This window comes from Eumetopias jubatus, unplaced genomic scaffold (assembly GCF_037043125.1).
Source record: "Eumetopias jubatus isolate StellerSeaLion01/CBP00866 unplaced genomic scaffold, mEumJub1_p1.0 scaffold_11, whole genome shotgun sequence".
In the NCBI taxonomy this organism is placed as follows: Eukaryota; Metazoa; Chordata; class Mammalia; order Carnivora; family Otariidae; genus Eumetopias; species Eumetopias jubatus.
The window spans coordinates 116234304-116253033 of NW_028274817.1; the positions used below are offsets into that span (position 1 = coordinate 116234304).

At 38.4% G+C, this 18730-nt stretch overlaps 1 protein-coding gene across 2 annotated transcripts in view; it reads right to left on the bottom strand.

Moving 5' to 3' along the window:
* Nucleotides 1–18730, bottom strand: part of GLRA2 (glycine receptor alpha 2) — a 167906-nt gene that overhangs the window by 84333 nt on the left and 64843 nt on the right. For both annotated transcript variants that reach the window (XM_028115068.2, XM_028115067.2), the window contains exons 5-7: nucleotides 15477–15559; nucleotides 12391–12528; nucleotides 10447–10661 (exon numbers count right to left, since the gene is read on the bottom strand). In XM_028115068.2, coding sequence (XP_027970869.1) covers nucleotides 10447–10661; nucleotides 12391–12528; nucleotides 15477–15559 — 436 coding nt within the window. The remainder of the gene's footprint in view (nucleotides 1–10446; nucleotides 10662–12390; nucleotides 12529–15476; nucleotides 15560–18730) is intronic.

Consider the following 18730-nt stretch of genomic DNA (forward strand, 5'->3'; position numbering starts at 1 on the left):
CTCTGTATGAACGTGAGCAAGTTACTTCATTCCTCTGTGCATTGGTACCATCATCTCCAAAGTGAGGATAATAATAGTATCTAGTTCTGAGTGTTGTTGTGAAGTTCAAGTGAATATATATATTCTGGTACATGATAAACACTGAAAACATTTCCCTGGAACACGCCAAACAAAATTCAGAGCCGCGGTTCTCAGCCCTGGCTACACATTAACATTTTGTTTAAATTCTGATGCCTGGACCCTACTGCCACATAGTTCGATTTCATTTGTCTGTGGTGAAATCTGAGAAAGCTTGAAAATTTCCTCAGCTGATTCTAACGTGCAGCAAAGTCTGAGACCCTCTGCTTTAGTGACACTTTCTTTTCAGGCCCATTAAGCTCCGGCAGTAATTCTTATTACTCTGATCACCGAACATCAGAAACTGTTGAACATGGTCTTCTTACAGTACTTCAGCAGTAACTACTGAGGGCTGCTTTTGTGTAAGTCACACAGGTTATGCAGAGTCGCACGATTTCAAGTAGGGCAGGGACACATGGGCCGTAATCACTAAGCCAGGAGTCCAAAATGCAATGCAATGATTGATATAAAGCACGAAGTACCGTGGAGGCAAGGAAAACAAGCCATTTACATTTTATGGAGCTTCATGAGGGCTTCATGTAAGAAGTGGCATCCACTTCAAGCAGATTTTTTTTTTTAAGATTTTATTTATTTGAGAGAGAGGGCACCAGCGGGTGGAGGGGCAGAGGGAGAGGGAGAAGCAGACTCCCCACTGAGCAGGGAGCCCAACGCCGATGCCGGGCCCCATCCCAGGACCCTAGGATAATAACCTGAGCCGAAGGCAGATGCTTAACCCACTGAGCCACCCAGGTGCCCCCACTTCAAGCAGATCTCAAAAAATGAGAAGTGAATTCACCTTCATGTCATCAGTTTTCATATCCCTAATAGGATTGCTGAGGCTCTTTTAACAACACAAAAGTTTGAGATTTTATAAGATCAAGTCATATGTAGTTTAGAAAATATTTCACTACTCCAGTTTCATTAAGGCATAGTTAATTTTGGAAAGCAAATGGAGTTGTCCCCCCACCCCCCGTTATTGGGAGGGATGGAAAATGATGTGCTTTGGTTATACACAGTTGGCTTCAGATTGGAGCTCATGACCTCTCGAGTCCTAGATGCAGTCCAAAGCATTCCTTAAGTTTGAATGCACAGATAGTCTTTGATGACGTATTAAAATCAGAGGAAAGCAAAAATCCACTTGGTTTTTGTTAGGTAAATAAAGGGGAGTATTTTCTGGTGTCTGGGCCCCTAAGAAAAAGTAGAGCATGGCACCTGTGGCCCAGAGTGGCTGTGGAGAGCTCGGATGGGGAGAGCACTGGGTGCCTTCACCAGGACTCAGAGGCCACCCTTGCATCCAAACAAACTGGAGCAGCAAGAAGGGGGAATGGACACTTGCGTTGGCACACTGAGAAACTTCCAAATTAGTTGTGACCGTGCTGAGGAAGCAAAACTTAGATAAAAATAGTCTGTCTGCATGCTCTCTCATCATCTAAACCATTGTTGTTGTATTATTATTTCTTTGGCTACATTGCTCTAAGAGAAACAGCTATCAAAAACTGTACATAACACTATTTGATATAGTCAGTCGGAGAAGTGAAACTTGAAAATAATGTAATTATGTTACAGTAACATAACATAGGCAGTCAGGATTCTCTGTGGTAATGAGTAGCCAGCCAGTTAAGGAAAGATGGGCCCCTGGCTATGTGGGCTCCTTTTATTTGTTCGGTATCCTCGAGAAAATTTAGATGGAATTTTCACAATGAATAGACTTTAGAGATGTATATATTCATTCATTCATTCATTCATTCATTCTATCAACAAACATTTCCTGAGCATATACTATAGGCTAGGTGTTTTAGGAAGCAAACTAGATAAAGATCTTTGCCTTCATGGAGTTCATAGTCAAGCTAAGGGAAACAGGCAATATACAGGAAACATAATCTATAATAGAGTTTTATACAAGTCATAGGGTTGCTATAAGGTAATAAAGTATAGTGAGAAAGCAAAAAAAATGAAAAGTTGGGTCAGGGTATGGATGAGGGCATGGGTAAAGTGATAAAGGCCAGAACAGGCTTTACTGAGGAGGCAGGATTTGAATAAAGACTTGGAAAAGGTGGAAAAGTTTATCATGTAAATATCTGGGGGCAGAGCATTCCAGGCAGAGAGAGCAGTCATTGCAAAGGCCCTGGGGATGACAGCATGTGCCTGGCATATTCAGGAAACTGCAGGAAGGCCAGTGTGCCTAGAGCAGTGAGCAAGGAAGTGGTGGTTAGCTGGCTGTCATCTTGGTAACTGAGATAGCTGGGCCACGTGTCTCTCATCATTCAGAAGGCTAGCCTGGCCTTATTCACATGGTAGTGTGTACGGGATCCCAAGAGTAGCAGGAGAAAGCTAGCTACAATATGCAAACATTTTTGAAGTCTCTGCTTATGTCACAATTGCCATTGTCCAGCATGCCAAGGCAAGTCACACAGTCAAGTTGACAATGTGGGAGGAGCCTGTTACCCAAAGGGTATGGATACAGAGAGGAGAATCATTACAGCCATTTTTTGTAAAAAAAAAAAAAAAAAAATCTACCCCACTGTCCTTACTTTACTAAATTATAATCTAGTTTATGTATGTGTCAGTCTTCTTAAGAAGTTCTGTTTCTTTATGTAGTACATGTTCCATAATAGTTGATTTTTCCCTCACTGTGTGGCATTTATAAGAACCAGAGACATTTAGGCTGTATGACCTAGATAGAGTTACCCATTTTAGTGAAATGGAAAGAGAGAGTTCAAAATAATCCTTTTTGAGGTTTCTCAAAAAGTTAAAAATAGAACTACCCTATGATACAGTAATCACGCTACTGGGTATTTACCCAAAAAATACAAAAACACTAATTCAAAGGGATACATGCACCCCATGTTTATTGAAGCATTATTTACAATAGCCAATCATGGAAGTAGAAGTAGCCCAAGGGTCCTTTGATAGATGAGTGGATAAAGAAGATGTGGTATGTATGTGTGTATGTGTGTGCATGTGTGTGTGTGTGTGTGTGTGTGTGTGCGTGTGTATCAGAATATTATTCAGCCATAAAAAAGAGTGAAATCTGGCCATTTGCAATGACATGGATGGAGCTAGACAATATAATGCCAAGTGAAAATAAGTCAGAGAAAGACAAATACCATATGATCTCACTCATGTGGAATTTAAGAAACAAAACAAGTGAGCAAATGGAAAAAAGAGACAAAGCAAGAAACAGGACTCTTAATTATAAGAGAACAAACTGATGGTTACCAGAGGGGAGGTGGGTGGGGGGCTGGGTGAAATAGGTGATGGGGATGAAGGAGGGCACTTGTGATGGACAATGGATGATGCATGGAAGTGCTGAATCACTATATTGTATGCTGGAAACTAATATAACACTGTATGTTAACTATACTGGAATTAAAATAAAAAAAAAAATAATAATCCTGACCCTTAAAATGCTATCCCAAAAAAGGTTTATGAACCTCATCAAGACTTGAGCAGAAGCACAGCCTGGGTAGCTTTTCCCACTGTCAGCTTTCCAACAACATTCTTGAACTAAAGTGCCATTGGTGCTCCAGCTCTGTCTCAAAAGAATTCGTGCACTTCATCTCTTTGCATATTTTTATCAGACACTCACCATATCAACAACTCTTTAATTTGCTGTGTCTCAGGAAATGCTGGAAGAGAAAGTTTATGTAGTCTCCCATATATGCAGACATCTGGCTAAAGCAAGCAGGCCTGCAGATCAACTTGCCAAAGCTTGGCTTTCTTACTTTTCAACCTTTTATCTGAGGACTAAGTAAAATCCTGATTTTATAAGACAAAATTACTCCCATCTTCTTCCAGAAAAACCCATCTGACATAGGAGATTCATTCCAATTCGCTGGGGATGTACTTGATTCAAGGAGCAATCATCTTTATTTTCTTAGAGTTAAAACAGACATCCAGACAAATTCTTATTTCAAAACTTCTGTAGGTATCAGCCTTGCTGCTTTCATAGTTTCTCTTACTGCAGTCTCTAGCTAGAAAAATTCTCTTGGGGAATAAAGCAAGACCAAACATGGTAAGATTATGGCCTCTTTTGTTTAAAATTTCAAGCTGTCCTGGGTTTGGCAGCTGCTTGAAATGGTCCAGCTGGTCTTAGTTGACCAGATGGCTGAAAAGTAAGGGGAAATTTCCTTATATAGGACATAGGGCATCTTGGTTAATAATAGCCAAAGATAATACCTCTGGATCCTTGCTTTGAGGTGATGGCTAAGGATCTGTCAGAGTCACCTGCACACCACATCATCCCAACTGTCCCCTACCAACACTGGCTCTCACCTCTACAGTCTCTGGGCTGCAGCTACAAATGAGGACTCAAGACACATTTAGGAGTGGCTGCAAATCATTCAGCAATAATAGCAAACACAAGTAAAGGAAAATTAATTGTTTAACTCTGGCCACACTCAAAGCCTGCCTGATGTCTCACAGCCTTCAATTCATCCTGATATTTTCCTGTGGGTTGAAAAGACAACAATACACCCAGCCTTTAGTCTACCACTAGGAGTTTTGTGCTCCAAATAGAACATTACCAGCAGAACAGCTTCTTGGAAGTTGGCAGAGATGTATATTTAAAAAACCAATTTTACAGTTTCAAATGGGAAGGCACCTATGGAACAGATACCATGCTGGTATTTCATTTTCCTGTATTTAGGGAAGAGATTGAACTTTTGAAAACCAAATCAAACCAAACAAAACCAGACCAAACCAAACAAAAACCACAAAAAGCTTTGGTTGGCAGGAAAGCAGGAAATTAACTTGGAATCAATATACACTACTTGAAATGTGCTTAAAATTTGTGAAGCATGTTGGAAACCTGCCCAGAGTGTCTTCTAGAAAATCTTATTTTATAGGTGTAGCCCAAATATGAGTAGGAAGTCCTCATTGCCTGGAAAGACTTTTGCCACCTTCTACAGTACCTATTTTATTTTCTTCATAAATTCAGCTCAGGCTCCCTCCTTCAGGCCATTTTCCTAACACTACTTCTCTCCCTCCTTCTCTGCCCTCTTCCTCCAGTCCTTTTCCTCCCCCTCCATTTCTCCCTACTTCATTTAATAGGTTAGGCATGCTTCTGGATGTCCTTATATTCCACATTGTTTAATGGTCACCATTCCAGGTATCTGCCTCTAGCATACTAGATGACAAGTCCGTGGGGGCAGGGACTATGTTTTATTTATCTCTGATTTCTCTAGCCCCTAGCACAATGGGTGGCACAGAGAAAACATTCAATAACTGTTAGTTGAATAAATGAATGGATGAATGAATCACCAATTAAATTACACCTGGCATGCCACTTGACCATAAATTTTTTAACACTGTATATTCATTTACTAACCCAATCTTTACTGAGCATCTACTATGGTCCAGGTGTTGTGCTAAGTGGTGATATGTAAACAGATGACATCAATGGAGTCCTTACCTCATAGGACTAAAGCTCTAAAATTAAGTATGTTCATTCATAAGTATAATAGTATGGGAATGGGATATTCTTGTCTCAGGATGTCAACTAAAACCTCACTCTGAAGGGAGACTCTACACATATGCATGAAGGATACAGGACTTGCTAGAACAAAGCAAATGCTATCTAGAGACGATTGCACTCCATAGCCTGTACCATTACAGAAGACTAGACATTTGAAAAGAATTAATTGAAGTAATGGGATTCATGGATATTGAGAGTGCTGTGGCCTTTACCCTATTCTCCTAAAGATGGGGAGAAGATGGTTTACCCTCACCCTGGTAAGAGAAGAGACTGGCATCTCTTGCACATGTCATGTATCTGCTGAGCTGCTGAAATTCCAAAAGGTTGCTCCTGGATGAGAGAGTAAAGGTGTTATTAGGAGAGCTTGTCATGTGTCCTCAGTAGTTTGGGTTTTGTACTAAAAAATGAACACCAATACTTGTTTCTTACCTGGATAAATTCTGAAGGCAGTAGGTTAGCTAGAATACCCAAGATGGTAGGGTAAAAGCAGATGCGTTAACAGTTAAGTTGCATTTCCACTATTTAGCAAGGCAATGAACACATATTCTTGGTGGGCCAAATAAATGGTGTGGAAGATAGATGTGAATTATCTTCAAAACGTGTCAACCAGGAGGGCTATCTACTTGAGTAAGGAGAGCCGGGGAGTAAGAAATTGTATGGGATATGCTGCTAGGAAGTGATAGATAAGAGGAAATTATAAGACACCAGCCAGAGATTGCATTATTCATCCAGGAATGGTGTAATGTGCAGGATCCCCAGGAATTATCGAGGAACTCAAGTTCAACCATCAAGAAAGCCAGTATTTGGAGGCCTGCCATTAGAGAAGGCAAGAGTTCAAATACAATAGTGTTAGTCTTGTACAACTTTCTTCCATCCACTCTTTCACCCTCAGCCCTCAATAGTAGAGAAGCAAGCAACAGGAGTGGGGAAGAGAATTGGAAAAGCAAGGGTAAGAGCTGTGAAAAGCAAGGGTAAGAACAGACAACATGTCCACCTCGCCGGACATCTTCAGGCCAAAGGTTAGGCCTGGGCTGGGGGCAAGGGAGGAAAAGAACATTGAATTGGTTGTGAGACTGAAGTTTTATTTCAAGCTAGCTGATTTTTTAAAAACCTGATAATGGACTGTGCTAAAGGGATGCCTGGGTGGCTCAGTCGTTAAGCGTGTGCCTTCGGCTCAGGTCATGATTCTAGGGTCCTGGGATCGAGCCCCGCATCAGGCTCTCTGCTCCACGGGAAGCCTGCTTCTCCCTCTCCCACTCCCCCTGCTTGTGTTCCCTCTCTCTCCGTGTGTCTCTCTCTGTCAAATAAATTAAAAAAAAAAAAAAAAAGGACTGTGCTAAAGTATTTATCACCAATACTTTAGCTGTCTATTAAATTGTAAAACACATGTTTGTTCATTCTCGGTCTAATGGCATGGCATATAGTAACTGAGACCCTATGGAATCTTTCTGAAGTGTCCTCCAGGGACAGGGAAAATAGAACCAACTGAGGATGTTTAATGGCAGTGATTAGAGAAAAACAGAGCCATTGCTTATTCAGCCGCTCTAGAGCTTAACCCATTCAATAAATTGCCTACCTATGAAAAACACATACATGGGTGTATACACACACACATGCATATGACAAACTTTGGCTCATCTCATTGGCATCATGATTATAACCAAATAATGGGCCATCTGAAGAACATGGTATCTTCTACTCATAGGCCATTTATGAGTCTTCTAATATTACTAATATTACGGACAGGGAAAAATAATAAAAACGAGAATGAATTGAGTGCCTACCATGTACAGAAACTGGGCTAAATGATTTATATAAGTAATACCTCATCTCATCCTAGTTCAATTTTTAAAAGGAGTAGATAAGGTTATTCTCATTTTAGAAATGAGGAAACAGGCTTGGAGAGGTTAAGTGAAAAGAAGTCTTTAAGATTTAGATCTGGGAGGCCTGCCTGTATTTCCAAAATATGTATTTGTGGATATATTCTTAACTTCCCAAAGTCTACTTGAGAACTTCTGAAAAGGGAAACATAGTCCTTTAGAGAAATTCCATTCCTCTGTGGTATATGTCATATTATTATGAGATTCTTCCATATATTAGAACTCTAATATTTTCTGTAAAACATTTATGCATAGAGTCTGTGTTAAGTGTATCTTCTACATGGTTTCACAAGGGGAAACATGGTTGTTCATTAACTTCTTTATCCATTCAATGAGGATTTATTGATCATTTAGTGTAAGTCACACACTGTACTAGGTGCTGAAGTTAACATGATGAACAAGACAAAATTTTTGCCTGAATGGAAGATATTGGGCATTTTCCTACAGATTGTCCCTCATTTTCTCTAATCATCCTCAATTTCTTCTTTTTTCCATTGTAAAATAAGGTTGAAAAAATATATACACATGTCTTCTAGAACACAGTGAGACACAAGCACTCATATACAAATATATTTATAATGATCACACTTAGAAAAGCAAATAACAAAATCCTAAATATCCAAGATAGTAAGATAAATGATTGTTAATATGCCAGATAGGCTATTATGTCACTGCAAAGTATGTTCATGATAGATTTTTAATGCTATGGAAATGGCAGATAGTACATAATTGTCTTTTTAGACAGTTTTGATCCAATTTTCTGTGTGTTCATGTGTGTGGGTTTGCCTACAAATGTGCATCAAAGAAAGGCTGGAAGAAAATATACCAAAGTCTTAACAACCGTTACTTACTGGATAGTTAATGTTAATGATATTTTCTGTATCTTCTATTTTTTCTCTAACAAGCATGTCTTATTTTGAAAGTGCAAGGTGCATGCCTAGTCTGTAAAGGGTATTGCTATAGGCTCTGGAACAACTGTACAATCAGCATAGTGGGGCATCTGCTTGGGGACTACAGTGTTTATAAATTAAAATGAGTACACGTGTGTGCGTGCGTGTGTGTGTGTGTGTGTGTGTATGGTCAATTCTTTATTTTCCATGACTCACTTTTTATCCCATTTTCCTTTCTCACTGTAATCTATGTGAGTCACATCTCCCCACAGTCAGTTGAGAGCCAACAATGTTTAATAATAGCCCAAGAAGAACATATGTAGGAAGATAAACCTACTGATGGCTAAAGGATAACCACTATGAGTTCAGAGCCAAGTATAAAATGACTTTTAAATATACTATCTTTTAGTTTATCTGAGTTCCTGATTGCCTCTGCAGACAAAGATCACTGATCAGTGACCATTGATTTAGCAATAGTTTTGACCTTTGATGTAGAATCATAATAGCTAATAAGAATGAATAACAAATTTAGAAAAACAAAAGCTTCCATTTTGAAATTAAATGACTACTTTTTCATAGCAATGGGAGTTTGGAGGCTATAAATGTCTTCTTTTTTGACATTATCTGCTTACAACTTGTAACCAATACTTCAGCTATCTATTAAATTGTAAACTACATGTTTTGTGCATCCTGAGGTTCAATGGCATGGCATGCAGTGATGGCTAGAACTAATAACTAACAAGTCATAAGCAAATGAACCTGTTTGGGTTGGGGCACACTGTGGATTAGAATTTTTATTAGGTAAAATTGATTTGTTATTATGTAGATGAAAAGGAAGCAGTTAGTATTTCTGATATCTGTATTTCAATAGAAATACAAGTATTTTATACTATTTGTTATTCTAGAAAATTAAAAATTAAATTAAAAAAATTAAAAAGTGGAGCTGGATCTATCCCTTTTTATCCCTTTCTCAGTCTTCGATACCACACAAGCTGATCATGGAGAGGCAAGCTAGACATAGCTTATGTCAAATGTCGCACAACTGAACATAAGCTCAAGCCAGCAAAGATAGGGGATTATACCTCAATTATTTGCTGGAACTAGGTTTTGGAGAGACTGCCCAACCAGTATGAGACAGTGTACAGTGATTACTAAATTGAACTCACGCTCCTGGAAAATTGAAGCCAGCGGCTCAGTGTACTCAGTGAAAAGGAAACACACACAGGTACACTTCTGGAGTGCTGGGACATTTCACAAACAGGACATTTATCATTGTTTGCTTAAGCAATATTTACAAATATAGAGGGCCTGCCCTTACATAAAAATAAATTATACAGCCATTATGGATTATTATTTGAAGTGCTACAAAATGTCTATGTGTACCTGTTATCCATCTCATGCTTCTCTGTCCACCCGCCATGGTTGTCAGAGTTTTCACCATCTTGGAAGACTCCTCTGTTCTTTCTCTAGGTAACTATGTCACTTGAAAATAATTGTGTGTCAACCATTAAGGCAAATTAAGGAATGACAAAGATTTGTGTATCTACTTTGCTGCACTCTAATATTTATATTTATTTCTCATATATACTCATTGACATGGCTTTTCTGTGTAAATTTCCGGGAGCTTAATTCAAACTTATTATTGTAAATGACTTCACTGAGCACATGAATCACAATAGGCTCACCAATAAATACTTGATAGTACAGCGTAAGTTGCATCAATCTTACTCTAATTCCTGCAAGCTTCATGGCTCATGAACAACATGAGGTCAAAAGCACTCAAGGGCTTCTTAGACATAATTCCTGAGCCATGTTTCTGCCTTCACTCATTCCTCTTCTCTCTCAACCCTGATTCTCCTCTCCCCTAATTGATCTGATCAGGAAGGTCCCCCATGTCCTCAGAGCTCTAATTCTCTCAAACTCAGCTCTTCATTCTCTTATTGCATTGCACCTCCACCAGTACCACAGGATGGCAAACATTTCTGTCTTCACAGAATTCTCCAGCCCAGAAGACCTTTGACAACCCCTTCCTCCCCCCCCCCCCGCCTCCTGTCACTTGTTGTCAAGTGAGGAGACTTCTTACCTTTGGCAGAGATGCCCTGGAACCTGAACTCTGGGTAGTCATTGTTAAGACAGTGGTGATGCCCAGTGCAACCCTAGCAGGGGCTGCATCCATGTTTATCCAAAAGGAGACCCAGGACAAAATGACTATCAACAGACTGGGGATGTACATCTGGATTAAATAGTATCCCATCTGGCGTTCCAGGTGAAACTTAACCTCGATGCAGGTAAACTTTCCTGAAAGAAGGAAATAATGATTTAAGATCCAATTTGAATTTATCTTTCCCATTCTAGCCTCCCACTGTTTAGTTTTTAAGAGCATTACAGGTGGATTTGGAAGATTGCACAAAGTGCTAACCCTACATAACCAATTCAACTCTTTTTCAACTCAACCAGTAATGGAATTAACAGTTGTGAGAATGAGTGATCTTAAGAGTCACTGGACTAAGGGCGCCTGGGTGGCTCAGTTGGTTAAGCATCTGACTCTTGATCTCAGCTCGGGTCTTGATCTCAGGGTTGTGAATTCAAGCCCTTCATGAGCCTACTTAAAAAAAAAAAAAAAAAGAGTCACTGGACTGAATGATTTTTCTAAATCTGTGCTTGTAGCTTGATTATTTAGACAGAGCTTCAGAATTTGCAAGACAGTCAGAAACTGACAAGTAGAAATAGTCACATTTTGTGAGGTTATAATATGTAATATATAACATACAGTACATAACCTGCAGTATATATATATAGCATATAATATATAACGCATAATATGTAACAGTTGAAAATAGTAAAGTTCACATGGGGCCCTCAAATTATTTGGATAATTGTGTATCTATCTTTGTGCCATCCATAATAAGAGAAAAATGTATATTTGTATATGACATGCATATAATCTAGTCCTTGTAACAATTTCCTAGCTTTCTGGGTAGTTGCTTGAGGACATTTAGAATATTCCTAAAATCTGTTTACAGTGTTACAGTACTTATAAAAAGAGTGTATACAAAGATATTAAAACTTTTAACATACAGTTAAGAGACAGGTGTTCCTGCCCCTTGCCACTTTTCTTCCCCCTTAATTGGTTTGGAGACAGAACCCTGGAAGGTAATTTGGCTTAGTCCACACAAATTATGAGAGATAGGGTTGGATTCCTCTTCGTCAGGAAAAACACTTTGGAACCAGGTTTTGGTCACTTCATAAGAAGCACTATTGACTACTGGGATAAGTGTTCGTGAATGTTCTATTTAGCAAGGGACCTGAAGCAGTCACTGAACAAACTATCCTGTCTAGCTTGCCTCTCCATGATCAGCTTGTGTGGTATCGAAGACTGGGACATTTGTAGGAAAAGCCATCAACTTTACTGGGCAGGCATGATCTTCTAGGTAACAACATAGGCTCACTTGTTACTACCTCCTCATATTCTCCCTCTGACCTGTGTGTCTATCAGCACTACCGACAGTGCATGGCTTTAGAACCAGCTGAATTCCCACCAGCTGGTTTTCATCCAAATTCTTATCACCGTCAAGGACTGGGGAGCACAGCAACTGTATTTCTGGGTTTACAAAGTCCTATGTGGTTATTCCTCTCTTCCACTAAGTCAGAAAGTACAAACTGATCTGAGGATCCAATGTCAAGAGTGGACGCCGGGAACGGGCCAGAATTTATACGTTTCCTGCACTATATACAAGGTCTTGTACACATTTCCTCAAACTCATTTGACAGCACATGGTCAGCAAGGGAACAGCAAAAGAATCCCAAATCTTTTTTCTTCTGTCTCCATTTTGGAGAAATTATCTATTGTGCTCACTGACTTATTCCAGAGGGTGCAGGCATCTTATCTGTAAAGGGGGTTTTGAGCCAAGATCTATGCCTTGTAGCTCCATTTTCTTGGTAAAGATATAGCAATCAAGGTGATGTGATATATAGCCCACGCTGCAGATAGAGCCCACTTGGGTTTAGCAGCTGAAAGTAAACTTACCAGTGTTATAATGCTTTGTGCAGTAGCCAAGTTCCTTCTCTTCTTTCAAAATAAACTGAGGCAGGGTCAGTCCTTCAGCAACTTGAACTGGACCGTCGCTTAACCACTCAAATATCAGGTCATTCATCGTGTACCCAACTGGAGTAAACAAATCATAGTGAAAAACTTAATGCATCTTTCCAGGAAAGCTTGAAAGTCTAGCCATGTAAAGAACAAACAAGGAAACCATCTAAAGCAGACACATGCCCAGTCAGTTCAAGATCATTTTTAGTAAAGGAGCTACAATCATCGTGACAACTACATGTCATTGGAGCCAAAGAAATTGAAGGGAGCAAGCTATTTCTGAATGATTTTTTCTGTGTAATGGGAGAATGGAATCTATAAAGTCCATTTTCTTCTGCCCTCTTAATTTACTAAATCTTTCTGAAGAAGAAACAAGTAAATGAACATAAAAATCCTTTGAAGGTTGTCTTTATTTTAGAAGGAGTTGTGTCTGTGACAATCCAGTAAGACAATCTAATTCATGGCACTAGTCTTAGTATTTCAAATGAAAAGCATTCTTCTGTTTTTATTAAATGAGAATGAATTAATCACACTCCTGCCTAAAACACCTCCATTGTAAACTTGGCCCCTCTTCTAGGGTATTTTAGCTTTGTTTTCAGAAAGCTTATGTTAGGATCATAGGGAAAGGGAGGGAAAACTGAATGGGAAGAGATCAGAGAGGGAGAGAAACCATGAGAGACTCTTGACTCTGGGAAACAAACTGAGGGTTACTGAAAGGGAGGTGGGTGTGGGGATGGGGTAACTGGGTGATGGGCATTAAGGAGGGCATGTGATGTGATGAGCACTGGGTGTTATACGCAACTAATGAATCATGAACTCTATATCAAAAAGTAATGATGTATTATATGTTGGCTACTTAAATTTAAATTAAAAAAAAAGAAAACTTATGTTAAGGTTCTTATGGTCAATCCTCGGTTATTTTACCAAGTGGGGGAGATGTAAACAAGCAACCTAAAAAGAAGTTGTGGAATAATGCAAATCAGGAATATCCATTTGTGCTAGTATCTTGCTAACTGGGCCCACTCATCACAATGATTAATATGAAGTAAAACAGATTCTCCATCATATAAGGTCATATTGTTCTATGAATCCTGAGCCATCCAAAGTTAAGACTGTTATCAGTTTAGTAAACCAGAGTTAGCTCTTAGTTTCCAAGCTCCTGCTAACTAGGTCATTATCTGTTAAGTGCTTCTGGATCTTTTTGTACCCCAGAAATGAAGGCTGCTATTCCTTTAGGCATCTTTTCTCTCCCTTCCCTCTTTGTGATATTGAACTCTAAAATGAGAGTGAGGAGGACAAGGGATATTATGTGAGGTCTTGGTGGGCCAATAACTTCAGCATATTTATTGAGTTTATAGATTCTTGTTTACTGCAAGATAGTGACTCACCAAAGCTACCCAGAAATCAATGAAAAGGTTAATTGGAATCTACTTTCCTCTTTCTTTGAGCCACCTTTTCTATTCAAAGCCAAAAAATAAAACATGAAAAGCTGGGAATTAAAAAGAGGAGCCTATATAAGTATTGATGCTCCACAAAGAGAATGGCCAACCCTGTCTCTTGCACTGCAACACTATATGAGTACTTGTTGGGTTTCTCCAACCAATGCGAGAAGCTCATATCCCCATATCCGTGTGACCCTATATCCTTATCTGGTCAGCTTCTTACTGGCCACCACAGTAATAGTTGTTGTCAGCCATCCTGAAGCACCAGACTGGGGCAGACAGACGAGGGAAGGAGATGGGGAAGGAGGAAGTAAGTAATACCAGGGTAAAAGAGGAAGGAATAATTCAAAGTTAGTGGTAAACACTTTGCGGCTGCTTTGGTTTCATTACTTCTAGGGCCTGCAAGGACCAAGCATATTTACTAATTGAAGTTTTTTTAAGTCTTGGGGGAGCCTCAGATGACAGCTATGCTTGCTGTTTTACAGAGAAAATAAGTGTTGGGTTGAGGCAGGAGAGAATTTGGGGCAGGAAAGGAGACACAAAGAAGGAACCATTATATAAGAAAATGTTTTTCTCAACTTTCTTCTCAAGAGAAGAGGCAATAGGGAAACAAATAAATACATAAAGCCTATTATAAATCAGAAATTCTCATTTTGTCCCTGACAGCTTCTTAAAACAAAGACATTTCATTATTTTTGTTTATTTCTGTAGGGAGTTTCAAGGGAAATCTACAGTGATTTTAAGTGATCAGAAGGAAACCCTGTCACTGCCTCTTTTTAAATAATAGTTGATGTGTCTTTTTATCTTTATTATTTTTCTAAACCAAGAAGTTAAAAGTATTTGCTTGCCCTTGCTTCATTAAATCTCCTAACATCCCTGTAGGTCAGTATTGCTTATTATTCTCTGCACTTTACAGAGAAAGTGACAGAACAAGCCAAAAAAATGTTCATGTCTCTTGCCTAAAAATCCCATTACCTTGGAGGCATCAGCAATGTATGGCATGTGTCAAAGATGTCAGTGACATCAGGGCTAGGGCAAAAAGGGGATAAAGTAAATTACATTTCTCTATTTCCTTCCCCATGCCTTTGTGGATCCACTGCCCATCTAAGGGAAATGCCTTTTTTCCCATATCATCTCTGGCCCCCCTGTTCTTGCATCCTCCTCTGGCAAAGGTCCCTGTATCTTGTCCTCAAATCAGTTATCCCGTCCTGACAAAATTCCTCTGGGGTGATGGTCTATATGAGCATAAGATAGAAAGAAATACAATTTTCTGATGAGAAAGTGATTCATTTTAGAGATTGAATGACTAATAATCTTAATTTTCCCAGGAGACATTTGCATTTCAAATAAAGGTTACTAAATCTGGTTTGTTTTTTGAGGAAGAGAGAGTTATTTGGCATTTTACTTGAAAGATTGTCTGTGTATGAGACATGCACACTTGCTTATCGTTCCATTAGGGCCTTGAGATTTGGTAATAGGTAGAGAATGAGTCTTCTGGGTCCTTTCTTCTTAATGACACACTAAAAGAACCGGGTCATTGGTTAAAACAAGCAGGCAGTCATTTCAACAGTGTGGACTTACAACTCTCCAGCTGCATTGTACAAGTCTGGACATCCATTGGAAAATTCTTCAAGTCCATGGGACAGGATAAGGTCAAGGTGAGTCTTAGCAAAGAAAAAAAAATTAAAAACAAGTTTTAGATCTGCGAGGTCTGAATCTTGAGAAACAAATCAACATTTGGCATTAAGCAAAGTGACACTGATTCAAATAATGAAATCTAAGCTCCACACAAGGCAATGCTTTCTATTTTTCAAGTGAACAAGTAGTCATTACTCTCTATTTCCCATCTTCCAGCCTCTGACTCCCACCTCAGTGATCTCAAGTTTATTTTAGAATCAACAAGAGTGCTGAGAAATAGTATCATATGACAACAATGGACTCTTACTCACACTGATGTCCAAAAGACATAAAGCTTATACTATTTTAGAGTTATACTTTGAGACAGGTGGACTTCGCTTCAAGGACAGTAAATGATGTGATAAGTGTAATTGGTTGTGATAGGCATTGGTTCTCCTTCCATCAAATGGTCAAATGTTTAACTCTTCCTTTGCTAACCCACATGGATAGGTTCACAATATATTGTAGCACTTATTCTAGAATTTTGACAAATCTGGAGCAAGTAATGCTTGAGTTAAAAAATCATTTAAGGATGGTAGCTTATACATAGTCTTCACCTCTCTGCACCAAAGAAAGGCTACTCCACTCCTTCTTTCCTCTTTCCTTAACTTTTCAGAGCTCCAGGCAGCTCTGACCATGCCTTGTATCAGGATATTGACTGAGCTGCTATCTCTTTTGCCATTTCCTTGTTTATTCCTCAAGAAGATGATGCACACCTCTTCCTCTTCAATTTTTCTAGACCTCAGATATGTAAGGAAGGAAATTGAGCATCAACAGATCTAGGTTCCTTTCCCAGTATTGCCTCAAACACTCTCTGTCCCCTAAGCAAGATCTTAAACTCAATAAACATTCATCTCCTTTTCAAAGGATGGGATAGGATAAAATGATGCTTATTCCCATTTAGCTCTAATATTAGCATCCCTGTTATTCTAAAGTTCGCTGCTCCAGATTTTGTTCATTTTCTCTCAGACATCTTTTACATGCATAGAACCCTCTGAGGCTTGCACGGGTACCTAAACTCTCCTTACTGTCATGCTCATTCTTGCTCTCCTCTCCTGGCTCCCTTCTCTTTTTCCCTTCTTGGCTTCATTTTATACATTCCATGCAAGCCAAGACAAAACAAAAAGTAGGGGCACATTTATGTTAAAGAAAAAAATGTTTGGGATTTGAAGTCAGATTAGGTGAAGAATCTATGCTGACAGTCTTCAGATTTTTGTGAAAATACAAGAATGATTGGGAAAAGCAAGATACAAAACAGTGCATTATAATCTCAATTATGTAAAAATAAGTTTTCAGTCTTGGAAATAAACACAACACTATGTTAAAAGTAAGTATTTCTGTTTGGTTGGATGATTCATGTTTTGTTTTTATTCTTTATTCAGCATTATCTGTGTTGACAAGTATAATTTATTTGAAGATGTCCATCTTCATGTAATTAAACATGCCTGTCTTCAAACAATAGCTGAAAGGTAAAATTATAAAATTCTGTCTTACTCAGTAATCCTTTGCTTTATTTTATTATTATTAAAATTATGCCATAAACATACAGTATTTCACCTTCATTGCTAAACAAATTACCTAGCTTCTGTGGGCTGTTCTGAGAACATAAATACCATGTTTCTAAAGGAAAAAAAATAGCTCTGAGTTCTAAACAACTGACTTAAAAATAACATTTTAGACAGGAAATATAATTTTTGTCAATCATAGAGTTCATTTAGAGATAGATATAAATGGAGATATAGATATTTAGATTTTTTTCCCACACCAATACTTTATTTTTTGGAAAACACAATATTGTTGAGATTAATGGCATGAACTCTTTAGGGGCAGAGTAAAAGAATCAAAATGAAAATTTCTAGTAATCAAAACTTTCTAAAACCTGGCACTTTATTAAGGGGGAAAAGACCTCAGCAGGATCTATGAATAGGGGTTTTGTTATTAACACAATGAGAATCCATCTATTCTCTATTTTTAAAATGGAAATATTTTCATCAAATAAAAAATATGTTCATCTGACAAAAACAATCAGGGGTCATGTGCATAATTTAAGTGAATCAAAACCAGAAACTGGAAATTTCATCATGATTTTGAAAAGTTTACTTTTGAGAAGTTAGAAAATAATAATAGTGGAAATGAATACAGCTTTAAAAAACATGCAACCATTCGTTTGCTATTGGAAACAACCCAGTTTTAACATTCTTAATCATAGGCTTGCTGAATATGATTCTTTTGTGAAGTGAACCTTTCACATTTATTTAGGGAGAAGAGGTCTCACACACAATTATTTTTGCCTTTGTGGAAGATCTCACAATCCTACAGGGACCCAGAATTCTTAGGGTAAAAACTATGAACAGTATGGAAAACCCCACTGAGAGAAATTCCCAACAAGCATGAAACTCTCTCTGAATTCTGTCTCAGCTGAGAACTCAGCTGGTATTTTCCTTCTTCCTCATTTGTTTTTCTAATTTCCTTTCTCAATAGGTTTTGTATTGGAACCCAATGGGCACCAATACAAGGAGAAAAGTTAACGGTTCATAGTTTGCTACATCATGTCATTAGCTGAGCAAATGGAAAAAGATTGTAAAGACCTAATCAATCCCTTCATGGGTCACAGAGCCCATAATTTATGATGTCTTGTTTACCACACATCTGCAGGCCTGAAATTCAGACTTGCCCTCTACTTATTTTTCCCTTTTTCATTGGAGTATACATTAAACACAGTAAAAACATATAAATCTTAAGTTAGAGAGCATGATGATATTTTACATCTTTATCCACCTATCTAAAAAGCACCCACATCCAGATTTAGAATATATCCATCACTCCAGAACTTCCCTTGTGCTCTCTTCCCTGGAAAGAACCTTCAAAAGGAAGTACCACAGCACTGTTTTTATTTTTAAGCTATTTTTTTATTTTAAAAATGTGACTTTGGGGGGATTAGCTTGATATTATTTTGGTTATCTCTACTGAGGTGTAGAAATTGCACCAAATAAGACTGACACAACATTATACTAAAACGTGAACAATTTTTCCTCCAAAATAGATGCTCTCCATCTATTTTGGTGGATCTTACAGAATTAAATATTTGAATTGCAACTCAGACTTTCTGCTGGCAGGTACTGCCTACAGCATATCAGATATGCTCTCTTCTTCCCCAT